This window comes from Phalacrocorax carbo, chromosome 2 (assembly GCF_963921805.1).
Source record: "Phalacrocorax carbo chromosome 2, bPhaCar2.1, whole genome shotgun sequence".
Taxonomy (NCBI): Eukaryota; Metazoa; Chordata; class Aves; order Suliformes; family Phalacrocoracidae; genus Phalacrocorax; species Phalacrocorax carbo.
The window spans coordinates 38,600,629-38,626,647 of NC_087514.1; the positions used below are offsets into that span (position 1 = coordinate 38,600,629).

The window sequence follows — 26,019 nt, forward strand, 5'->3', positions numbered from 1 at the left end:
GGCACCCTGCACAGATAGGTACGTGTAACAACGTATGTAGGTGCATGTGTCTATGTGCAAACTCCATACGTACAAGGCTTCGTTCATACAAATAATTTCCATCTTACTACTCTCGTGTAGGGGAATACCTAGAAGATACATAGGTTATGCTGGTGTGTAGCTTGTACTTTGTGGAGGTGACAACTTCAGGAGGTTGTTTCCTCTGTGGTGGTGGTGAACAATTTTCTGTAAGTAAACACATTTAAAAAATGTATTTGGGGTAAGAAACCGTATGCTGTTTTGAGGCTTTGTTTTGATCATTAAAGTTAAAATCACTTTATAAAGGGAAAAAGCTGGTGGTTGGGCCCTGCGATAGGCTTGAGCGCCCAAGAACTGAGCAAAGGCTGCGGATGACTATCATTAAAGGCTGACCCGAGGTGTGCCTGCAGCAACAGGCGTGCCTGCCCTTTTGATTTTGGCTCTGTAACTGCTAACCCACGTCTTCAGGGCAGGTGCTCGCACCCTTTTCTCCTAAGGGCTCTGCAGAGTTCGTGTGTTTGTAGGTGCAGCCACAAGAGGATGTGGTGCGATGGCTGGGGTGCCTCTTTTGTAAATATAATAGTGCAGTGGCTAGAGCAGGTGCCCCGTAAGCGGGCTGAAGACCCTCGCTTCGCAAGCACGCGTGTAAGCACAGGGCATCGGCGTTTCCGAGGAGGGAAGTGGGAAGGGCTGTCTTCACACCCTGAGACTGCGGTGGTGCGCAGGGCTGAGGGCGCCGTGCTCGCCCCCTGCCCTAACCGACCCGCCGGTAGGAGGGAGGGGGCCCTGGCTGCGGGAAGTCTCCGCTGGGCATTCGCCCTGTCAGACTCGGGGCGCCGGCGATCTCCGGTCTGAAACGGGTCTTTACGCCCCGGCCGTTCCCGGGGAGGGGGCCGCGGCGCAGCCCGCCCGCCGTGAGGAGCGCTGGGGCTGTGTGCCGCGGTGCAGCGGCGGCGCCCAGCTCCCTTCGATAGCTCAGCTGGTAGAGCGGAGGACTGTAGAGGCGCGGCCCGCGGGAATCCTTAGGTCGCTGGTTCGATTCCGGCTCGAAGGAGCAGCACGGTTTTTGCGTCGCCGCGCGGGGCGGCCGCCGTTTTTTTTCCGTCAGGAGCTCTCTCCCCCCTCGCCCACCGTTGCCGCGGGTGGCGTGCGCGTGCTTGCGCCGGGGCGTAACGGGCCCGGGGTGGGGGGGGTGGGGGGGGGGGAAGAACGAGGAAGACTCGCTCCCCCGTCATGCTTCGCCCCCCCCCCGCTCCTCTCCCCCCCCGCGGCGGCAGCGGGCGCCAGGCCACGCCCCCCGCCCGGGTCGCGTGCGGCGGCGGCGGCCAATGGGGCGGCAGTCCGCCTGCGCAGATTCAAACGGTGGCTCTGGAAGGAGGCTGGGCGCGAGATTCGGCGGCACCGACCGAGCCCGCCGCGAGCGCGGCGGCGGCGCAGCCCGGGGGGCAGCGGCGGGGCCAGCCAGCGGCGGGGCCGGGTGGGGCAGGGCAGGGCACGGCACGGCAGGGCAACAGGCCAACAGGCCAGGGCGGGAAGGCGCCGCCGGAGCCCGCGGCAGCTCTGACAGGAGCGGGGAGGCACCGCCGGGCGAGAGGGGGGCCGCTGCGTGCTCCATCCTTGCGAGCAGGGGCCAGGCCGAGCCATGCCTGACGCTCCGGGAGCCGGGCCGGGTCGGGGTTGAGGGCGGCCGCCGGGGAGCTGTAGACACCGTGAAGCTCCGCGGGGAGGAGGGGGCCGCCGGAGAAACCCTGCCCGCCCGAAGCCTCCCTGAGCCGCCAGCGCCCTTCTCCGTCCCCCGCCCGACCTGCCGCGCCACCCGGCCGCCAGAGGAGGAGGCCGGGTGGGGGCTCGGAGGCTCCGCGCCGCGTCCCGCTGCGCCGGCGGGCCCCCCTATGGTGCGCCCCGAGGATGGCGAAGAGACCGCGCAGGTGAGTGCGGCTGCGGGCCCCGCCCGGCCCAGGGGTCTCTGCGTTCCCCGCCCGGGCACCCCCCGCACGCCGGGATCCCCGCCAGGTGCCGCCGCCGTCCCGCCCCCCCCGCCCCTCGCCCCCCCCGCCGAGCCCTGCTGGCGCGGCTGTCGGCCTCCTTCCACCCCCCGGCCCCGGGTGTCACTGCCCGCCTCCCCTCCGCCCTCCGAGCCCTCCCTCGCCCGGCACCCGCCCAGGTGGCCGTCTTCCCTCCGGCTCCGGAGTACCAGCTCCCGGGTATATGTCTCGCTGCTCTGGCTTCTATGCTTTCGCTCAAACCATTTTTTTGTTGTGGCTTACCTAGGCTTAGTTCTTCTGTGGTCGCTGAGCTTTTCCTGCTGGTTATTTTCCTTCTGCTGGAGTAATACTTTTTGCTTTTCTCCTCCCGAGTGGCTTTGGCACACCCTTGATGTAAGGTTTGGGACTGTTCAGTTAAAGCCGATGTTCGGGCCTGCTGATTACCTCCAATATCTTAAATGCACCTACTTTCTCTGATTCGGCATATTCTTTGATTGAGGATGTTATTATCTAGCCTGTAGTCTTCCTGAGGGAAAATGTTTTCCTCGGGAGCTTCAGCAGTAGCCCCAGATGGTTTTGACACATCTTTTGTTTTATTGATATGAAAATGGGTGTGTCTTTGCTTTGTATCAAGAAGGTGGGCCTTGGACAACTGGTTTATTGTTATAATTATTCTTGTCCTAAATAGAAAATCAGTTTCTGAAAAGTGATAAAGAAATGTGAAAGCAGGATTAGGATTGAGAGGGAAAAGGTATGCAATGAGTGATATTAATGCCAGAGTTACTTATGGCGTCAGGGGTTTACCGTGACTGTATGCTTCTCATGGAGTTGGGGGTGGTTTCACAGTTATGGATATTAAAACTGCTTCTGCATCTTCCTCTGACCTGAAAAGAGTTCATAAATTAATCTCTTTCTGCAAAACTGCACGTAAACCAAGAAAACAATGCTTTTGGGTCCTGGTTGTGTAAGGAGCAAAGATTCATTAAGGGCCTTTGCTTGCTGAGGTTAACTGCTGGAGCTGTCTACATGTAGCTATCTGCAAGAATCAGCTCGAAGAGAGAATGTTTCTTGTTGCTCCTAATCTGTGTTCTGTAATTTAAGAGACTTTCCTCAGTGGTATTGCAAACAATAGTTTCATCTCTGCAAAGCTTTAGCTTGTATTATCTCTTGTGGCTATGGAGTGCTTTGATGTCATCATTGAAAATACAGCTGGCTGTGGATAGCAGAGGAACGTTTGATTAGAGTTCAGTAGCCCTGCAAGAATACTGTGTCAATGTGTGATGATGATGATACCGCCAAAACTAAATCATTGTAGCTATGAATTTACATAAAAGTGATTTCAAGATTGTTAATCCAGGTGTGGAGTAAGGAGGAAGTATAGTTGTTTTGCACCAAATGGAATCAAGTTTAATTTGGTTAAACTGCTCTTGGTTTTTGCATTTGGAAGCTTAATTTTCTCCTTTAATGGTTCTTAACTCGGAATTGTAAATATAGGTAGCACAGAACTCAGGAAATATGTTATTGTTCCAGATTTCTTAATGAAATTTGGTGGCTGTGTTCCACTTTAGTGCAGTATTGTGGTATGGTTTCATAACTGCAAAAGAATTGTCACATGAACTGTAACAACTCCATGTGTTTGAAGATATTTTAATCAAAAGCTCAAGTTAGTAGTCCTAACCATTCATGTATGTTTAATATACAATCTACTGGTGTACTGTTCTAAACAGGACCAAAGACTAAACAGTTATTCATGTGGAATCAAGGTGCAAGAGAGCTTAGTGGCTGCTCAGCTGGCCCTCGTGCCTGGGAAGTGCACGGAGGTGGCTGTGCTGGTTTGGCTGTGGGATTTGTGCGCTGCTGGAGAACTCCAGCTGCAGGGCTCTTAACTGCCACTGCTGGCGGTGACACCACATTGTCTGGTACTGGCCGTCTTGTCAGAATCACTGCTGTGTACGTGGGGCCTTTCCTCTTTTTTTAAAATCCCCATGACTTTTCATGTAACTGAAGACTGTCCTTGAACTAGTTTGCTGTGCAGTGGGTAAGGAGATTGTGTTGACAAACAGCTTAACCACAAGGCCAAATTTTAGTTATAAGTAAACTGTATGGCTTGCTTGGTATGAAATAGGATTGTAATACTAAGATGTGCTCCTTATAATACAAAGAAACACTTCTGAAGTTTGTCAAGAACTTGTGGAAGTACTGTGAAGAAGTTGCTGTTGACCTTTCAACAAGCTCAATGCTTTGTATGTCACTGGCTCCACAAAGTTTTAGTATGTTTACATGTTACTATTTTTACTGCATCATGAAGCGAAGTAGGGCAAATCCAGATGTGTGGGATGTAAAGGCAATGTTAAAGACATGGGGTCTGCGGGAGCTGGGTACATAACTACCTTGTAGTAATGCTTTCAAGTAAGTAGTGCTGCTCTTGAATGACCATATTTTCATGTTAGCCATAGAGAACGTTCTCACTTCCTGGGAAGTAACAAATACGTATCAATGGTTAATCAGCATGGTGTGTGGGCAAATTGCGTGTTCTGGAAAATAATGTAGAGGTCTGCCACCTAATCAGTTCTTGGGACACCAGCACAGGTTAATTCTGTTACTGGGAAAAGATATTTTTTTTTTAACCTTTGGTTGAAAAGTGGAAGTAACTTTCAAGGCTGAGCAGAGCTAGTAAATTCAGTTTTGAACATGAATTTATGATATTTATATTGTGCTTTATCCAGGTAATGAAAAGGAGAAAACTTAAGATTGCAGTGTGAAACTGCTTTTAATTAAAGTTGTGTATTTGGATGGGAGTCCCTTCTTGGTGTCTGCTATAACTAATGTAGAGGAACTGCTCATCTTGTTAGGCCTAGGTTTCCACATGTGTTTGAATTTACACTAACATGAGTCACTGACATCTAAGTTGAAGTGATATTTCCATGAAACATTTCCCTGTGCTGCTTGTTCATAAGGCTTTGCTTATCAAAGCTGTGAAGTATGCATTTCTCCAGTAGATGGAGTGCGATCTACATGGAGTCACAGAGGTTAACCTGGTTTCCTGCCCTTCTGACTCTTAACTTAGAGGGTCACCCATGATCCGGTAGTTATTTCTTGCTGGAGTATTTATGCGTTAAGAGATCTTTATCTAATTCCTGTAACACTGAGGCAGCACTTCTGTTCGAGGCAGGAGCCCGCTTAAAATCTCAAGTTGGCGCTAAATTAGTTGGCACCCTGGTTGTGTGTGTTTGAGTTATGGAGGTGGAATATGAATGTACTTTGCAGACTAGCCAAACACATTATCTTATAAGCTCATTTATATAAAATAACTTCATAAATGTGTTACAGAAACGTGATCCTAAGCAACAGCTTTTGATTCAAATTTGTCTTGACTTGGAATGAATTATCTGTCTGTATCCCAGCATGTGGCCTTGAAATTAAAATTAATTCTGTTCCTTTGACGTGGTGAATATAGGGCACTGCTGGAGGCAGAACTTATGTTAATACAAATTACATATGTCATTTTAGAACAATGTGTATACAGATTGGAAAAAAGGTACAAGTAGTTAGGGAAAAAAGTTATTCAGAGTTTAAAAAAAACCCTTCTGTTTCTATCTTCTTCACTCTTGTGTTGTATTCTGCAGTGAGGAAGATGATGACCTTCAATATGTGGACCATGACTATGAAGTTCCACAGCAAAAAGGTTTGAAGAAGATATGTAACAGGGTGAAATGGACGCGTGATGAGGTAATACTTTCTTGGCTTCAATTTAATTCCTGTATGATATCAATAGCACATTAAATGTTATTTTGTATTGTATTGGGATATCATGTAAAATTTATTGGCTGAGGTTATGTCTTAACAGGATGAAAGGCTAAAGAAGCTGGTGGAACAAAATGGTACAGATGATTGGGCTTTCATTGCTAGTCATCTACAAGTAAGTTGAATCTCTGTTTCAGTTAAGCTTCCTCTTAATATTTATTTACTTTGGTCATATCCCTAGTTTGGAAGTGAGGTGAAATAGAAATCAGAAACCAGAAACACATAATAGTAAAAAATATTTTAAAGGATGCTTGTAAATTGGACTTGAGATCTAGCTCAGACCTTGGAGAACCTTCCCAGCTCAGGTTGGGTATCAAGTGGTGGTCTGAAATGGTCAAAAATAATTTACACTTTCTGTCCATGCTTGCTTTTTGTTTTCATTCTGGAATATATCCCTGCTTCCTATTGGTGGCATCACTTGTGGTGGTTACATCTGAAGCAGTTAGGAGAGTGGGTTGCATCTGAAAGACTGCTTGAAAGGAGAAGGATCAATTTCTTAAATACCTTTGGAAAAGGGGGATGAGGTAGTGGATTTTTTTTTTGTTTTGGTGTTAGGTGTTTTTTTGGTCTTTTTTTTTCCACAGTGATGTCTGCTTCCCCAACATATGAAAACTTTCCCCCCAGCAGTAACTTCAGTTGTTACGAATGGAACCTTAGCAGGTTTCTTGGAAGTTTCCTACTGGAACAGAACAAGAAATTTTAAGTGTCAATGGTCAGGTGAAACAAGTAAAGGAGCTGTTTGTTCAAATGATAAATGACTCCTCAGCTGCATGAGCTGCACTGGTAGAAAATACATACAACTAGAATCCATTATGGTTGTTTCTCTTCTGATAAAATGTTATAAAATGCCTACTATAAAAATGTGACTAGAATCTAAGGTTGAAATCACTACTTAAGTGGTATTGAATATTCAAATGTTAAAAATAAAAAAATTACACCCCCCCCTTTGTGGCTGTTATAATATTGAGTGGGATTATATAGTTATATTAAATCCCTGTGTAACTAGGTAAAAATAGACTTGAATTCTAAATGCTGAACTGCTAACTTTTCAGTGTTCTCTTCATATTTGTGCAACTGTGGTGCTTCTGATTTTTTTTCCAGGTGGCAAAGTATAGATATCAGGAAACAAACTCAAAGCTTCTAAATTTAAGGAGTACCTAAGCAAATCATAATTCCTTACATATATATTATCCCCTTCCAAAAAGCAGTGAAATGAGTGAATGGCAGAGAAGAAAGAGATACTATCCAAAAGCTTTTATATTAAACTGTTTAAAAATACAGTGTTTGGTGATACTGGTCTGCAGGTGTAGTATGGAGTTGCATTTAACGGATCTAATAGTTTAATTTAATAAAATATTCTCCACCTGAAAACATGCTGCTGGAGAGAGAAAGCTATTGTTCATTTGGACCCAAGTGAGATTGAAAAAAGGCTCCCCAGCTATCATGGGAAACATGCATGGATAATCAGGTTGCCCACTGCAGATGTTTGGAAGATGGATGGTTGATGTTGGAAGGAACATCTCAAGGTCATCTAGTCCGAGGCCCCTGCTCAAGCAAGGTCAGCTGGAGCAGGCTGCCCAGGATACTGTCCTGTTGGGTTTTGAATATCTCCATGGATGGAGACTCCGCAGCCTCTCTGGTTGTCCTATTGCAGTGTTCAAATTACAAAGCCAAATAATAGAGGCTGGTGTAATTAGAACGTACGCTGTTATTGATGGTCTCTTGCTAGGAAAACCAAGTGTATCTTGAGTTACTAGCATGTAAAGGTGCTCAAACTGCCATGTTTTCAGAACCCCATTTCACTATTGGGCTGGGCACAAGTAAACCTTCCCTGTATTCTGCCCAAAAAAGTGACGATGGCTTAAAGGTGACTCTCGAGAGGAAGCGCAGCTTGCATTCTCTTCAAATTTGTTGTGGCTAAGGCAGACCTGAAATGATTTTGTTGTTTCATCCCATCGTTTGTTTTGCTCTTCTCCCCCATATATGTCATGATTTAAGAAATGTCTGGAAGGCAAAAACACTAGAAAGCCAAAATTTCAGAATTTTTCTCTTGAAAATGGCAGCAGCTATCCTATGCTGAGTCTGCCTTTAACAGCTTGTCTCTACCAGGAAATGATGATGTTTTGTAACAAACACTAGTGTGCTTTTAATCATACAGTGTCTACTTGTGATTAGCTTGAAAGTACTGTCATCAATGTAATTTTAGATGTAACAGTGTTTTGGGTGTCTCTGGTCTTGCAGATTGCTTCTTGTTTAACCTCATCTTGGCATGGTAATGCCATTACTTGGTAGGCAAGCACAGCAAACCCTTGACATCAGTACTTGCTATCCAGCAGCTTGTACTGAAGAGAGTAAACCATCATGTCCCAGTGTTATAAAACATGTACTAACCAGTATGCTATGCCGGGGCAGGCTCTTATCTGCATATTTCTAAGGATTGAACCAACTACCGAGAGAGTCCCAAACTTTCCTACAGACAGTTTATACGAGGCTACGTGAAAGCTTACTTCTCTTTCATAACTGGGAACAATATTTCAAAAGATCCTTAGTGAAGCTACAGAAAAGCACCATCTGTCCTGAGCAGGAAAAAGCAATGTTGTTTAATTAGTATGTGTTAGGTAAACTTGATATAAATCTGTTTTACTTAACACTCTAGTAGAGAGCTGAGAATATATTCATTTGAGACTTAGAAAAAAGTTTGTTCTCTTATTTGAAAGAAAAAGATTTCCTTTAAAATGTCTTTCCTTGTATAGGTTATAGATAATGTCAAAAGCATGTCAATCACATGAAGTTCAGAGAAGGTCTGGAGTAATGATGACAAAAATAATTATAAGTTTTTCTTTAAAGAAGAGAGTGTTCTGAATTTGATTATCAAGTAAGAACATTGAAGTACTTAGAACTTTGCAAGGCTGTTTTTTCTGGAGAAGAGCTTTTATAAGCAAATGGAAGAATAAATAATAAGGGAGAATTTAACTATTATACTTAGAACAAAGGTCTGAGTAAGGCTTTTAATTTGAAATAAGCTAATAATTCTGGCTAGCTAATATTTTGGTTTTATGTATTCAAGAGTTTAACAGCTACACTGGTCTTCTAAAACTATTTCAGAATCGTTCAGATTTTCAATGCCAGCATCGATGGCAGAAGGTACTAAACCCAGAATTGATTAAAGGTCCCTGGACTAAAGAAGAAGATCAGAGGGTAATAAAACCTAATTGATACTGTACTCTTTTACTGTAATAAAACTGGCATATGACTACTAAGAATGTGTACATTTTCTTAGGTTTCATCCCCACAGAGATGCTGTCTGATGCATCTTGTGACATAGGTAATTACATTACATTATGCTGTGTGAGAAGGAAAAAAACCGCAGCTGCTCTTAAGTAGACAGAATGTCTGGTCTGCTCAAGCATTTAATATCCCTTTGTTCAGATCGCTAGCTGAGCTACTCTGGCTTACCAAGTAGAGGAGATATCTTTACAGCACTAAAGATCAAAGGACTTATTTACATCTTTTGTTCCTCAAACCCACCAGACTTAAAGGGGTTGGGAATAAGGGAAATTATTTCATACTCTACTGTTAAAGAAGCTAACAACGGTGTTAGACCTCTTTTCCCCATCTCTGTTAATCCACACTGCAGCTTTTGCCTGCAAAACCTGGACTGCCCTGTAGGGAGGTGCACATACAGCTTTCACATATGATGTTTCAAATCGACTGCTTATTCCCACTTATAAAAGCTGTTTTAAGATGTTTAAAACTAGTATTTGTCAACTTATGGTCTTCCCAATCTATTTATTTACAGTTCTCATCAGTCTTCTAAGAAAAAGCTTCTAATGTGTAAAAACACATAGAAAAGGGATGAAGGTTGGGCATAGAGGTGGGGGTGTTTTTTCTCATACATATGTTGTTGAAAAAAGTCAAACCCAGTATCTTTACCAGCTTCTCTTTTGGTCTTTCCTAACATCAGCTTATGCTATGGGTTACAGAAAGAAAACTTCCAAATGAATGTTTTCATAGTATATACTTATATTCTAAACGCAGTGAATTGGAGTTAATAAGCAATTTTTTGTTTTCTTTAAAAAATAATTTTTAAAACCCTAAGTTGCTGTCTGCCTCCTTAGGCCTAGTATCTTACAGAGTTGTCTATTATAATCCTATCCTAAAATGTGAGTTTATCAGTGTTCTCAGTCTTTGATTATAATTCTATACCCTAGTTTTCCTAATGTGCTTTCATCTGTGTTCCAGGTTATTGAATTAGTTCAGAAGTATGGTCCAAAGCGCTGGTCTCTAATCGCAAAACACCTGAAAGGAAGAATAGGCAAGCAGTGCAGAGAGAGATGGCATAACCATCTCAATCCTGAAGTAAAAAAATCTTCATGGACGGAAGAGGAGGACAGAATAATCTATGAAGCTCACAAGCGTTTGGGAAACCGATGGGCTGAAATAGCAAAGCTTCTTCCTGGAAGGTGCTTTTCCACTCAATTTGTGTTAAATATTGGAATATGGAAAGTGGTCATTGCACAACTCTTTCCAATGTGTTAGTCAGAGACCATCAGTTGAAACTTACATCATCTTTGTCTGGATAGATACTGAAATTTTCAAAGATCTTTTGCACTTGATTATGTATTTTTAAAAAGCCATAAAACCAATAAAGAGACCTCTAACGCTCAGCAGGTTCTTTCAAAAATCCTCCTGTTCACTTACAAAAAAAACTGTAGCAGAGCTGAAGAGTAACTGCGTGTAATAGTGCAAGAATGCCTTAACCTTGTATGACTTGATATCAAAGTGCCTTCAGTAATATGCATTTGGGTGTGACTTCATTTTTGGCTTTAGATCAGAATTTCTTTTTTTAAAATTTATTTTTTATGGAATACTTCTTGTTAAGACACTCAAAAGAGAATCTTAGTAACTTTCAAAAGTCTGGGTTTAGGAGTCATGCGCTGCAAAGCTAGTGGTTTACCATGTAGTCTCAAAGTTAAGAATGAATTGTATATATTGTTCTCCTTATCTGTGTTTCCAGTGTGATTGCCAAATTACATGCTTGTGGAAAACAGTTTTAGTGTTTAAAGAGTTTAATGAAATAAACTTTTTTACCTTGTACTGTTAATTGAAACTCAATGTTAAGCTGTTCCTCTCTGAATTCAGTCTGTGTGTCCAGGAGGTGACTGCCTAGCTCTGCCTAAGGAATGTCAGCACTTGTTATGTTGGGAGAATGAGTCGTTAGAGATGTGTGTTTAAAAATTTGACATTTTGACTAAGTACACAATCCATGAATCACAGGAAATCCTTTGGAGGAATGAATGGGAGGAAATCGATTGCATCTTAATAGAATTTCAGAGAGGGAAGATGAGTTTGTAAGGACAGTGGCATTCCTAATAAACTTGTTTGACAGTAAATCCAAGATGAGACTCTTAGCTAGAGGTTGGATGCTAGACCTAGAAGATTTGTAGAGTTTAACACTAGTGGGATGCAAAAGGGGAATACTTCTTGGAGTTGAGCTTAAGTGAAGAATGGAGTTTAAAGCAATTTTTATTTCTCTGTACCTCTCTCTAAAGCTAGTAGTAATACTGCTAGTATTTTTAGACTGTAATGCATTCATACTCTACTCTTGCCATAATGCTTGTCTAGCATTAAAAGTAATTTCAGTGTGCTTGTCAAACTGCAAACATTTTTTTTTTTTATCAAGCGGAATGACACTGGGTGCTGGTCTTCTGCCATGCCTGCTTTTCCCATACAAGATCAAGAGCACCAGGAAGTAGGGGGATGTTCTTCCACTAAGCTGCACATAAAACTCAGAGCTGGGAATGTAGGCTGTCTTTTTTTCTTTTTTTTTTTTTTTTTTTTTTTTTTTAAGAAGAGATGACTTCCAGCAGCAAACGCTGGCTGCAGTGCCCTTATGCTGTGGGACAGTTGGGTGATTGCCTTAGCTTTTTGTTCTGCAAACTTGTAGCAGAGGGTAAATAATGCAGTGACAGAGAACACAGGGTTGCTGCAAGTATCCAAGAAAAAAGGTTCTCACTCATGATAATAGCTAGAATGAAGGTTTTCTCTTTTGCTGCTTTTACTTTCCCGCAGAGTTGAAGTTTAGTAGAAGGAAGTTTTGAAAAGAGTAGTTTTCTAGTCATTATGCCAAAACCTCACTGATAGTAGAACTTGCAGTCCAAGCTGCTGGAGCTTTCTAGGTTAATCCGAAGTCACAAATCCACTGTACAAACCCTGTAAATTATGCCATCTATTAAATTTTGAGATACAGAAACCAGTCACTGTTGTATACACTTTCATTTTAGGACTGATAATTCGATTAAAAATCACTGGAATTCAACAATGCGGAGAAAGGTGGAACAGGAAGGATATTTACAAGATGGTATAAAGTCTGAAAGAGCTAGTTCATCCAAACTTCAGCCCCAACCTTGTCTGACTATGGAACACTTGCACACTCAGAATCAATTTTACATACCTGTTCAGACACATGTAAGTTTGAAATCCAGAATAACTAGTATTTCCCAGTTTCAAATAATTCATTGCATTTGGAATGAGAAACAAATCTGAAAGAATGAAGATCTGTTGAGTTTTTTTGTGATATTGTGGTAACTTAGGATTTGTAAGCTGTAATAAATAGTTTATGTACAATAAACTGGAGGTAATTTTGTAGTCTCCTTTTTTTTAGGGTTTGTAAAATTATTTATGTCTTTTCAGATTCCAGTATACCAGTATGCCTCACCAGAAGGCAGCTGTCTAGAGCATGCTTCAGCTTCTTCCAACTTAGCTCAGGTAAATTGTTATCGGGCATCATAAATGAAGAGAATGTACTGTGTGTTATGCTATAAAATGAAGAGTTTAAAAACCTGCTACTTCAAAATGTCTTTAAGGCTTTAGCATTTACCTAAATTTATGTAAGTGTTCTTCTGTAAGTAAGCTTGCTAGCTTAGTTGGTAGTTCTAGGTAGGAAAAAAGGAGCTGACTGTACATCCCAGAAACACAGCAGTTGTCCTCATTTCTGACAGAAGTATGGCTTAAAACATAGTCTACTAGTTAAATCTTTAGGTTAAAATTATGACCGGTGAGCATTACCTAGCTTCTGAGAGACTTAACAACAAGAATTTACTACATTTATATATATATCTGTGATAAATACAACCCTGTTTGAAAGACTCAGTTCAAATAGCTTACTGTGAATTACACTTCTGGCTGTGCTTTTTTTATTCTCAACAGGTTTTAGGTTTTTTCTGACTGATAAACTCCTGTCAGTCAGCTGAAGATGCTTTTTCATGCAAAAAATAATTGGTTATGTTTATTTCCTTTTGCTCCTTTGGCCTCACTTAGAATATATCTGAAATTCCTCACGTGTTGCAGACTGAATGTAGATCATGGTTTGTAATATGACTTCCTGGAAGAATTTTTGTGAATTTAACATTAGTAAAAAACCTATTTTGACGCAGAGAATAATATGTATTTTGTTTGTGCTAGGTGTGTTAAAGGCATTCTGCAGAACTCTGTACCTAACCTATAGTTTCCCTGTGTGGGTCATCTGTTTCATGTTGTATTTTCCTCCCTGATCTCAGGATAAGAATAAAACTCATAACAAAGCCTCCTATGGCCTTTGACACTCTGGATTGCCCTATACAGAAAAGTATATGATACTTTCTGCTCCTTGAAGTCCCCCTAAACTGGGGAGTGTAACTAATTTTGAAGCTCATGGCATATATCCTCACTTATCTGTATTTATAGCAATAACAGAAAGTTTTAAGGAGGTTGAAAAAAAACTAACCAACCAAAACCAATTAATTTTCTTTTCTGATAGTATTGGGAGGATTGCATGTATAGATACTCTATCAGCAAATGCTGATTTGAAACACCTTCTTGTATGCTTAGTGAGGATAAATAACTCAAAATTCTAGAAAGGACACGAAAATGCAAACACATCTACCAAGGTGCCAACGTTGTCGCTTCTATTAAAGACAGAAATGAGTGCCTTTTGGTTAAAAAGTGCTATAGCATGCTGAGCATTAGCAGGCCATGTTAGAAACTTGTTGAAATACTAACTTGTATACCACTTTAATATCGGATCCATCTCCTGGTAATTGCTGGAGTTGTTTCGCTTGCAAGTGTATTACAAAATATAATACCGCTTGAACAGCTCTGTTCCACCTGTGTGTGGATTTCTGTTTAAAATGTAGCTGTGTTATAATGTAGAGTCTTTGCTATGGAGGGGTGGTGGAGGTGGAAAATAGTAATCACTTCTTTCTTAAATTTTTCAGCAGTCATTTGTTGATGATGATCCTGATAAAGAAAAGAAAATAAAGGAACTTGAATTGCTACTTATGTCAGCAGAGAATGAAATCGGAAGAAAACGAGTGTCTTCTGTAAGGACTGTAAATATTTGAATATGCTTTACTGAGATTAATCCTCAGCAATTTAGTAATGGATGTTTGGTTTTGTTGTGTGTTTTCACCCGACCTTCTAAAATCAAACCTGTAGCTGTGGGGTTGTGAAACAAAGCCTAGCTATTAGAATTGAGGCAAATTATTTTTAGTGCATTTTTCTAAACTGTGAAAACAGCAGAAATATGACCTGCAATTTGGCCATTGTTCCTAAGACCCAGGACTTTAATCCTCTTCAAGAGGTAGCATGTTTGTTGGTATCACCACCATTCAGTTTTACAGATCAGCAGTGTTGATCACCTGTTCAACAGAGAAAGGTGAAAAATATATAGGTTTTGCCCTATTTGATTTCAAAATGTTGTGTAGATTATATTTTTATCAAAATTCTATGTGAGTGCTTGTAATACTTAATAACCACATTTGGACAGGACAAATGGTATATAAATTTTGTGCTGTACAAAATTTATGTGTACCTCAATGGAATGAGGGAAATTTGCAGATGACAGTCAGTTATTTCCTCAGGAACAGAGGGCTGTGAACAACATCAGACACCTAACCAACACAACAATATTGATCACTAATTTAGATTACAGGTGAACTTCCAGTTTTTTGTGGTGGGACTATTCCTGGCATTCTCTTGAAACAGTGCAGTGTTCTGCTTATCTAGTGCAATCTGTATTGCTTCTAGATTTCCAGTAAAAATTAAGATCTGTTCTGTGAGTTTCTAAGCAGTGTACTAAAAGGGATAACCATTTAGAAGTTAAGTAAACTGTCAATGCAGAATCTGCGTTAAAAAAAAAAATCATATCAAACAAGAAGTATTTAATGTTCTAGAAACAGTTTCTGATCTTAAAATATACCTGTGTTCTATAGTGAAGATGACTTCATAATATACTGATGTTCAGAAACACGGGAAACTTGCATCAGAGATGTGTTCTGATACAACCCACAATTATCTAAGTTATAAGCATGTATAAGATGTGAATGAGAGGTAAGAAAAATCTTACACAATGTGAGAATGTTGAGTGTTGTTAATGTAAGGAGAAGGCTAACTGCATTAATGCAAACAGATAATCAGAGTTTGAAAAAGCAAAAATTAATAGTTACTCTTAGTCTTTCCACATACTACGTTTTTTTCCTCCCCACGGTCTCATAACGGACTCTTCAGCTTCTAAGTTGAACAAGATGAACATGTTTCTTACTTTTTAGCAAGCTGGAAACTTACCTTGTTGGTCTGGAAGTTTTGTCACGGAAGATTGTGTGTCTAATACACTAAATAGCCTTGGGGAACAAACAAGTGAGTTCTACAGCATGGATGAGACCCACGGCACATCTGTTCAGCAGAATTCACCACCTAAGTATTTGGCTGTGGAAGCAAATACAATGCTGTCGTCTCTACAAACCATTCCAGAATTTGCAGAGACTCTAGAGCTTATTGAATCTGTAAGTCTGTATTTATTCTAAAAAATGTTTATTTAGGAACACCAGCTTTTGCAATGTGTGTAAAATACTCTTAAAATAACCTTATTCTGTACTTATCTGTAGTTTTACCCATGTTGAGTGATTTTTTTATTGCCTATTTTAAAAGAATTGTGTTTGGAAATGTTCAGTGTTTTAGGATTGTGTGGAAGATACAGGGAGAATAATTCATTATATGGCTTCTGGAGGTAGAGAGCTGTTAGACTGGCTTAGATGTTGTGAAATAATCTTGGATAACGCTGACAGTTATGTTTGAGTGTTTTACATCTTGCCTTATAGGATCCTGTAGCGTGGAGCGATGTCACCAGTTTTGAGCTTTCAGAGGCTGTTGCATCTCCTGTCAAGCCAGCTCCCGTAAAACTAATGCGGATTCAACAAAATGAAGGGGCTGCTGAGTGCCAGTATAACGTCAGCGTTGTGCTTGATGGCAAAAAACATAGTAGCATCAGTGGCGAGGAAGAAGCAGTTTGTCAAGCAACCCCAAATTTAACTAAATTCAGCACTCCGCCTACTATACTAAGAAAGAAAAAGAGATTGCGTGTTGGGCAATCACCAGTTAATGAACTGAATGATGGCTTGTGTAATGATGCTATCAATATTGCACTAAAGCATACACCAGTGAAAACACTACCATTTTCTCCATCGCAGGTGAGTTTGTTATTAAATATGGCTAAACTATGAAGGCTGCAGCGGGTGGATTATAAATTACAAGTACTTTCTTCCGTAGTCATACTTCGTAGCCTAAGCGTATATGTCTAGAAACTTCTTGAAACATCTGCATAAGGGGAGACATATTAAAAAGAAATTGTTAATTAACCTATTTCCTCTGTTTTGAAGAGTAACTTGGGGGGAGGGGGCAGCGACTTAAATCAGCTCACACTTTCTCATGCAAATAATTGTTGAGAGAGACCTATTGTCTCTGTGACCTAATTAAACAGTAGGGATTTTAAGGAGAAAACCAAGGTTTCAGCGATAAATATTGCAAATGTCTTGGAGTATAAGTCAAGAATAGTTGGAGTTTGTCAATAAAAGCCTTTCAGATATATACATATAATTTTTTTACTGTTCAGTGCAGTGGTGAAGTTTCTTCCTTTAAGATTGCTTAGGGGTTTTTTCCTCTCTTGTGCTTAGTTTTTCAACACTTGCTCTGGAAATGAACAATTTAACCTCGAAAATCCTGCATTTACATCGACTCCAATCTGTGGGCAGAAAGTTCTTATTACGACTCCTCTACACAAGGAAATGACACCAAAAGATCAAAAGGAAAATGTGGGGTAGGGTTATTACATTAAACATCTGGTGGTGTTGCTCAAATAAAAACAAGTTTTCCTAAACATTGAAAAATTAGTCTACCTGTACACATACTGTGAATGAGTTTTAAAACCCCTAACACTTAAATACTTGTGTACAAAACAAACTGGCTTCCTGTTTTTAACTTAACAGAAAGTGACTTGTACTCAGTTAAAATTTTTACTTTTTTAAAATATTGAACAAAATCCAGTTAAAGTTTAATATACCTGGGGCAATGCCGTGGTGATCTTAATACTTTCAGATCCATGATGGTGTTATCTGTTGTGTAAATGAAGGTATTTAAAAATGTTTCTTAGATTCATTTTATTATGTTACTGTTGATAAAGTAAAATATTAAAATGCATGTGTGAACATTTTTCTATGCTTGAATAGTTTTAGAACTCCCACAATTAGAAGATCTCTTTTGGGTTCAACACCAAGGACCCCAACTCCTTTTAAAAATGCTTTGGCTGCTCAGGAAAAAAAGTATGGTCCCCTCAAACTTATGGTATGTGATGACATTGTTTATTTTCTTCTTTGTTAAAGTCTAAATGCCCTTTTGTTTCTGAGATATTGTAAGCCTCAGCATGATCTTAGAAAGCATTTTATAACAGTGCTGTTGTTTCAGGGATGTTCCATATTATGCTAGAGAACAGCTAGAATGTGAATCAAAAATGTTTCAGATTTTCTATGTTAGGTTAGTGTCCTTCAGTGTAATATAGGGGCGTTGTCTTTTTGAGTCGTATTTGGTACATATAATAATTTGATCCATAGTGTCCTAAAATGCATTGGTTCCGCATCTGTGAGTTGTTTTAAATTTGTGTAGCCTTGCTAACACTGTACCTCTTATGAGGTGGTAACATCGTTGTCCGAGGTTTTAATTTTAATACTTCAGCATTCTGTTTTTTTCAAAAGAAAAATTGTGAGAGAGTGAATGAGTGTGGATCCTCCAACTGGATAATCTAGTAAGAGTAGACTGGTGCAGATGAATGTGACTGACTTTGTTATTATCAGCAACTTTCACATTTGACTTGAAAAACTGCATTATCTTTGAATCCTCTGGACTATATAAGAGCTGAGCTGTTTTCTGGCTTTTGTTCTTCTACAGTGCTATGACTGAAACTAGATGTTTACCACAGCATGCTAGTATTCTGAGAATTTTTTTTATGGGAAGATGTTTGGAAGTGTTTTATCCTTCCTAGGGGCTTAGTTGAGTGATGCCTACAATTTTCTTCATCCTAAAACCCAAAATCTTATTATAGCAATTAATGATTCCTCTGATTCTTTTGGCTCTCACAGAAGACACTTTTTGGTTGACTGTGGATAATGTTACTTTTTTTGGTTGTTCATTTGTTCCAACTGAATTCAATTTTTGCTCTCTTCTGAGCCTACCTGAGGTATGTTAATGCATAATAACTTTTGGAATTCAGTAGACATATGCTTTTCAAGTTCTGAAAAAATTCCAGTCAATATATATTGACTACTTCTTTTCTGCAAACACAGAAGGTAGCTCAGACTTTGCCACAGGGCTTGGCACCATCTGTGTTACCCTATAGATTCACAGTCTCTCACTATGCAAATGGAGTGGTTTGGCATTCCTGTTTCTGTCCACTATTAACCTCCTGTTCAAAATCACATTTTGAGGGCTTAAGGGAATTCTTCTCCTGTTGGTACACAAAGGAGCCATCTGTATGGCTTCTGTGAAATTCTGTACTGTACTTAGGACTATCAATGTCTTATTCAAAGATTTGTGTTAAGATTGATAGAAATTCCTTTCCCAACAACAGTCATGTTTTTACAGTTTTTTAGTATGTTTGTATGCATGTATGTATACATACATGTGATTATGTATGTGTTTAGTATATATGAAGTATTCTTACCCCTTTTGCCAGTGGATAACCGTAGGTAATAAATGGAAACAAGTAGTTTGCGTGTCTTATTCAATGCTACCTTGCATTTTTGAGGCACTGTGTGGATATATGTTATATCTGGCTAGAAATAATGTGGAATAAAATGAATTAAAAAATCTGCATAGTATTGAAATGTTGATGTGTAGTTGTTAACTACAATAGCTTAAATCCTTTTTTCTGTTGCTATATTTTGCAAGATCTCTTGTGGCCTGCATGAGCTGGAGGTAGAATATGGTAAAAACTAGCAACTAATAGACTTCCTGTATTTTCTCCTTCAATTTTAATTAACTTAGTCACAACCACTTGCCTTCTTGGAGGAAGACATTAGGGAAGTTTTGAAAGAGGAAACTGGAACGGATATATTTCTCAAGGAGGAAGATGACACTGTGTATAAAAGCTGCAAGCAGGAGGTAACATTACAATAATAATTTCAAATAGGAAATAACTGCTTTTAAATAATAATTTACAATTATTCTCTGCAAAATGTTAATTGCAGCACAACTCTTCTAAAAAAGTCAGAAAATCACTGGTCCTAGATCCATGGGAAAAAGAACAGGTTGGTGCCCAGCTCTTCCCAGAAGATAATAGTTTGGATGTACAGGTGAGTATTAAACTACTAAAGACCATCACTGGCAGCAATATTAATCTAGAACTGAGTAACTTTCATTCTATCAACTAAAATAAAATGTTTGGATTGAGGCTAGATTCATAAATCTGGAAAGGGAAAATCACCTTTGGTTTGAAATATTACTTCACGTGCTAAAAGCAATACTTGAACACTGGGCTTGAATTCATGCATGAATTCTTCCTTTCAGGTCTTCAGAGCAGGACTGGTAAAGTAATGCAGATGCTTTGCAGATTTACTGTTATAGCAAAGCTGCTTCCATGCTGGCTACCTACAAACTTCAGCATATATGGCACACTGAAGCTCTCTGTAATACACCAGGAAGATGGCATTTGCCCGTGTTTTGCATGCTTGACAGTCTGGCAGACACGTTCTGAAGACTGCATATTAGCAGCATGTCTTTCCTTTCCCGCATCACGTGGTAGGGGAATACTTGCTAGGCACGTAGATGATGAGGCTTCTGGCCTTCGTCTGCCTGAAGGAATTTGAATACTTCCGCCTCAACAACTGACACATCAAGAGCTCAGAGATGGGGCTGTTTTGGTCCCTCATTCCTTTAAAAAGTAGCCCAATATTTTTCCAGTTGAGTGATTGAATAGATTACTCTCTAGTCTTGTAGTTTGTAGGAAAACCTTATTCTAATCCAGTTCTTAAATTAATGTATGTATCTGTTTAATTCTGAAAAAGTAAATGTCTGACTTTTGATCAGGTATAAAAAAAAGTATATTCAAGAGGTAGGAGCCAATGTCTTTGAAAAGAACAGGTGCTTAATCTATACCCCTTTCTGATTATTGTAGCTGGTTTTCTAAATTCGCTTCCTAATGCCAAGCCTCGGTGTCTGTCTGCTGGGTGTTACATGCTCTGCCACCTAGTGGAAACTCCTCACTTCCCCAAGAACATCTCTGTCTTCTGAGGAGCAGCGTTGCTGTGGCCATTCAAAACAGAACCAAAATATCCGGTGTTCTCTTAGTAACGCCTTGTTATGACATGGTATATTGTACATCACTGATGTTCAGGTTATTAAGCTAAAACCCAGATACGCTATGATGTTGTGGAACATTAAAGACAATGGACTGGGGAAAAATCGCTTTTCCTCCATTTTAATGAGGGATGCTGGTGCAGCAGGAACATTTGCTCTTAGCAAGAGAGATAGTGGTGGTATCTGATTAAAAAATGAAAAATATACCAATCCTGAAGTCGAAATTGTGTGTCCATGTGGCTTTAAGTTAGGAGTAAGGTCCTCCGTAGAATAAATATGTAAAGGTAGTTTAATGCAGTTTAATGGGGTGTTTTTGTAAGCAAACAAGCATATATGCCACTGTTACATCTGAATTTGCTCTCTAAAACTGTCATATACCTTTGTTCTGTTTTGCTATGGTGAAGATGGATTAATTTCTTTTTATTTCCATAAAGACTATCAGCCTATAAAAATCTTCTGGAATGAATCAATCCAGTGCTTATTTCAGTTCTTAAAGCAGTTCCTCCCCCTGATACTGATACGAACTTAATTCTTTTTACTCCAGTTTCCTTGTGCGTACTTCCACAAGGATTGTACCAGAAGCGAATGACAAGCTTTTTCTTTAAAACTGTTCTGCAGTTACTGCTTTATCAAGTCTTGTTCTTAAAAAAATGTAGTCAGCTGTAGCATGGCTTTATATGAAAGAAGCGGTCTACTCTGTAATGCTCAAATCATGCTGGCAGCTACTTGTTCTACTGTGCTCAACATTGGCTGTGAATCCCAGTACAGACTAGGCTAGTTCTTCATATACCGTTCATTATTTTTTCTTTTCAGATTCTCTCCTAGGGTCTTTTTGATTATATTTGCTTTTTTTACATTTTGGCTTCTCTGACCACATCAGTCGAAGACTTTTTTTTTTTTTTTAAATTATATATTAATTATTATTCCTGTTCCCTACCCTCTTTTTTTGTCAATAGTCAGAAAATGCATATACCACATCTTTATTAATGATACCATTGTTGGAAATACATGACAACAGATGTAACCTGACATCCGAAAACCAGGATACAAATCCAGCAAACAAAGCAAATGTGGTAATTAAGAAGAAACTGAATGCATGTGCTTCAAAAAATGTCAAAATGGAGAAAACTCTTCAGGTCTGGATGCAAAGAATTCTGTTAGTTATGTTAGCAGATTAACAGAGAATTTCTTTTTGGTTTCTGTATTGTACTAATGTCTAGAACTGTTCGATTCAGTGATCTAGTTTCGATCAGTGTTTCCATGATCCTAATTTCTTGTAAGTTGGTCATTTGTCCATGAAGTGTTTATTCATAGCAAAGTTCTTTAAATAAAACCCTGATGTTTCACTGAGTGGCCTCAAGATGTAATGTGGGGAAAAAAAATCAGGGTAGGGTAGACCTGCAAAACAGGTTTGGGTACCCAAGTCTAGCAGTAAGAAAACTTGACTTTGTGCGCACTAAGCCTCTATAACGCCAAAGTTTCTCAAATTTGGCTGGTGGTTACTTCATAATAAGCCCAGTGGGATTCATTAAGCAGAGTTCATTCACAGGTTCTGGTTGGTAATTGTTCTTGCAACATGCCTGTTCTTGTACATCTGTACATTTTCCATACTGTTAAAATGGTGGAACCTAGTTTTTCCTCTATGTGTGTCTTGATCGCCAGGTTTAGGGAGAGATTGTCTTCGACCTGACTTGGTACCTGTTCCAGTTTGCCCAACAGGGAGTTAATGTGTAAAGTTTTTCTGTCTTCTCAATATCTACAGCTCTGTATTAATTTAAAAAAAAAAAAAGGCAGGGCACCTGGAGCCTGATCTTCCATGTCTCATGTAATTGCTTTAACAGTGATGTGTTTTTAAGTACAGAGACTCCGGTATTACTTTCTGATCCTTTCTTATGAGAAGAAAGAACAAACCTTATTTAGTTGTGATTTGCCAAAAAGAAAAAAAAATTTAACTGCAGTGAATTGCAGCAAAGGTGGCCCAGAACTATGCTCTTACAAATACTTAAAAGGGGAGCTTAGTGATACTGTACCCGCAAATATTCTCATTGAACTCTCTTCCTCTTTTTGCTCTTTCCCTTGAGAAATTCCCTCTCAGTTTAGTGGCCTCTCTAACCATGGGTCCCTTCCATGAATCAAAGTCCTGCTAAATTTATAGAGAAACTCAAATGGCTAATTTTCTCTGTGCATCTATATGTGGAACTGATCCTTTGGATCACTTTCTAGCTCAGCATGGGAGGGAGAGAATCCTGCCTTCTTCACTATGCTACAATCTGCTAGTGTCAGGTCCAATTTAGAGCTGCTGCAAATCATCTTGAGATTCAATAAATCATGTAAACTTGCAGGGTTTGCTTCATGGAAGAAGCAGCACCAGCGGCTCAGTTATTCTTCCATTCATTATTTTTATTCCTAATTCCTTTGCCATTTCTAATATATTCCCAAAACATCTGAACATTCTTCCACAGCTGCCACTTCAGTTCAGTGAAATCCTTCACGGTATTCTTTTTCAGCTGCCAAACCATTTTACCTTCCTTGGTGTCTCCAGACAGCTGTCAATAATGCATTTTTCTGCCTGTTGAACTCAGCCCATTTAAAAGGGGAGGATATCCAAAGAGAAGATGACTTAATTAACTTCTCTTTTATGTATCAATTGTTGAACTAGTCTCTTTTTAAGAGTGCGTTACATTTTCTGTGTTAGAACTTAAAGCGTAACACAGATGCGCTGCTGGGGAGCTGGGTTAAGGGGTGGAGAGGGAGCTTTGTCGCAGGTTTTAGGTATTATATTGTAGGACTGACTCCTCAGTAAAATACTCTATTGCTAGACTTGGATAATTTATTATTACTCTGAAAGGTTGTATGAGAATTGCTCGAGTATTTTAGTTAAAAGAATCTTTTTAACTGAATTTTTTTTTTCAGTCAAATTGTGAATGGGAAGCAGTTGTTTACGGAAAAACAGAAGACCAGCTTATCATGACTGAACAAGCAAGACGATATCTGAGCACATACACGGCTACCAACAGCACTTCAAGGGCTCTGATACTGTGATGGTCACTGCAACTGACAGCCATCTCTTTCCATTGAAACTGACACAATGTTGAAGGCAATTCCAGCACAATGCTTGTGAATTAAGTCTTTACTTAAGGACAGTCTGCCAAGGGAAACCTTAAAGCTACCTTAAAGCTTCCTTTCTTCTTCTGACTGACAAAGAACAGGCATGAAGCTCTCATAGTCTCTACAATGGGATATTGCAAACACTCCTGCAATGGATTTCTTTAATATTAAAAAAGTAACACCCTGAAATATGATAAAGAATGATAAAAAACATTGCAGTACTGACAACATACAGATTTTAGGTCTATTTTTCATATTTATTCTTTTGACTTGCATTGCTTTTTTTCTGATAGTGCATTTTCAATATAGAGTAGGTTTATAGGTTGTTACTGGTTTCCAAATGAGCAACATACATGACTGCTTTTGCTTATGTAGCATTTTTCTAGTATGTAAAGAAACACAATGGAAAGGAGTATAAAAGAAGGATAGAAAGTTGCACTACTAATTTTTTTGGTATGCTGCAAAACAATGAAATTAACTACAGTGTTAAATATATTTATTTGCAAATGGTACTAGAAATAGGCGGGGGGTGAATTAGGCTTTAGTGTAAAGCATCAGTATTTTCTTCGTAAATCTCAGAATGAGATGATTGTTGAATGTATTGTACAGTATGTAGGAACAGGGAAAATTTTGTAAATTGGAAAGGAGACTGTTTTTTATAATTTATTTTCATTTTAAAGCTTAAATGTAGATATTTATATGTATGCAGGTTGTCTAGAAGCCAACGTTGTTTCCTGTTAAAACAGCTAAGATGATAAAAGGACAAGTTTAAAGTATGGAATAGCAGAAGAATTACAGTGGTGAAAGTGTACGAATCTATACTGTATGTTACATCTACATAAAGATTGCACTATAACCCTTAAATCATGTTGGTCTACAAAACAATTACAAGGTACACCTGTATTGTACAGCAACTGTTCCTGTACCTTGTTTAAATATATTTAGAAAGGAATGGTGGGGTCCTGTATGTGACCCAGGAGTACTTTGTCCTGCATAGGAACTAAAAACGAATGCATTTTAAATATTTAAAAAAAAAAAAAAAAAAGAAACTTGGCACCTTGGATCTCAAAACAATTGTATCTGCACTTAAGTTTGACCGTTATATACTTACTAAATGTTTGAAGAGCAAAGAGAACATTCTTTTATTTATGAAAAATTTTTGTCCTTATTTAAAGGTATACAGGTCACAACAGTTGCTTTAGTTGCCTATTTTAGGTATTTGCACTTATTTTATGTCTTTTTTTGAAGGAATGTTTTGGCTTGCTTTTGTTGTAGAGATTTTTATGTAGTAAATTTTGAGCAAGTTATAATGGTGTGTTATCAGCAAATACTGACAGGTAAATAGAATTGTACACTGTAGTTTTAGTTATTTATAATTCAAACACTCTTCCTCTCCACTCCCGGGTGTGCTGCTACAGATAGTGGCAGAATCGGCTTGCTGCTATGAGAGATGGAAAGAGCGAGCATCATATGCACTGTATGTAAACTTACAAAAATGATGTCAGGTTCTCTAGTTAACTTTATGAGATCAGCCAGTACTATGCAGGGTGTGGAAAGCATTCCTATCACTTTAATATCAAAGGTGGTAGAGGATAATTTATTAATGGAGAATTTTAACATGTGATGAGTGGCACAAGGAAGGTAATGGGTTATTAAACTTTTTTAAACATCTCAAAGCTTACACAATCCTATTTTTATGAGCTTTTTGATATTAAATATTTGCCTGGCTATGACAGCAGTAGGCATAAATATTTTTAGCAGTTTTTAATTCGCATCAAAATTTTAAGGGGGGGGGTGTATCCTATATAAGCAAGGGGATCAGAAAGTATCCATCATGCCAGGATTACTCCTCACCTATGAAAATTGAGAGGAGGCGACTGGAATTCTTGGCAGTACTAGATTTAGCTGTGCATTACCAGAATGGATTTAACAGCAACATTTAATGCCAGAGACAGCATTTAATTCACCAAAAAAAAAAAAAAAGAAACGACATTGAGAGAGAACGAATATCTAGAATCTGGATGATATATTTCAGTAGAAGTGGTATCACCAAAACTGCCTATACCAAGTTTAAGCATAGATTTATGGTAAGTAGTATTAATTTGTGTTGGTATTGGTTGGATCGTTTAGTTAACTCCTACTTTGTTGCTTTAGCAGGAAGGTTTTAATCTTTCATATGTCAGGCATCTTTTATTACTTTTCGAATGTTGCGTGCATTTGCATTTATTTCATTTTATAAGTAGATTGTACATGCAGCAGCCAAACTTGCATGAAACCTAAATACATATTACTCCGTACTTCTGTTTTAAGGTTTGACATAACGTGCAACAAATGCCATGTTTATCTTAGTTTTTGTTGTACCACAAACTTTTCTTTTATGTAAGAGAATTTCACATACAATACAGGCCATATTAATGTCAGAAATAAAGCATCTATGTACCAG

General features: G+C 39.4%; 1 protein-coding gene and 1 non-coding gene across 3 annotated transcripts; both read left to right on the top strand.

Annotated features, from left to right (window-relative positions):
- Positions 1–982: 982 nt before the first annotated feature.
- On the top strand, positions 983–1,072 carry TRNAY-GUA (transfer RNA tyrosine (anticodon GUA)). Its single transcript is given in 2 exon segments — positions 983–1,019; positions 1,037–1,072. It is a non-coding gene; the product is annotated as a tRNA-Tyr (tRNA).
- Positions 1,073–1,374: 302 nt separating this feature from the next.
- MYBL1 (MYB proto-oncogene like 1) lies at positions 1,375–26,019 on the top strand. Of its 2 annotated transcripts, XM_064442610.1 has the most exons (16): positions 1,375–1,946; positions 5,630–5,732; positions 5,851–5,922; positions 8,913–9,005; positions 10,050–10,270; positions 12,092–12,275; positions 12,501–12,575; positions 14,063–14,167; positions 15,395–15,628; positions 15,944–16,312; positions 16,796–16,938; positions 17,348–17,462; positions 19,158–19,274; positions 19,361–19,465; positions 21,425–21,604; positions 23,382–26,019. In XM_064442610.1, the coding sequence occupies exons 1-16, from the start codon at positions 1,927–1,929 to the stop codon at positions 23,508–23,510; spliced, it is 2,265 nt and encodes a 754-aa protein (XP_064298680.1). In that variant the 5' UTR covers positions 1,375–1,926; the 3' UTR covers positions 23,511–26,019. The 2 variants fall into 2 exon arrangements, with proteins under 2 accessions (XP_064298680.1, XP_064298681.1); XM_064442611.1 differs by lacking the exon at positions 21,425–21,604.

What these genes read in the sequence shown, in the direction of transcription:
- MYBL1 (XM_064442610.1), top strand. Translation starts at nt 1,927, where the DNA reads ATGGCGAAGAGACCGCGCAG. An exon ending in TGAAATGGACGCGTGATGAG is followed by an intron (nt 5,733 to 5,850) that starts GTAATACTTTCT and finishes ATGTCTTAACAG; the next exon opens with GATGAAAGGCTAAAGAAGCT. An exon ending in GATCAAAAGGAAAATGTGGG is followed by an intron (nt 16,939 to 17,347) that starts GTAGGGTTATTA and finishes ATGCTTGAATAG; the next exon opens with TTTTAGAACTCCCACAATTA.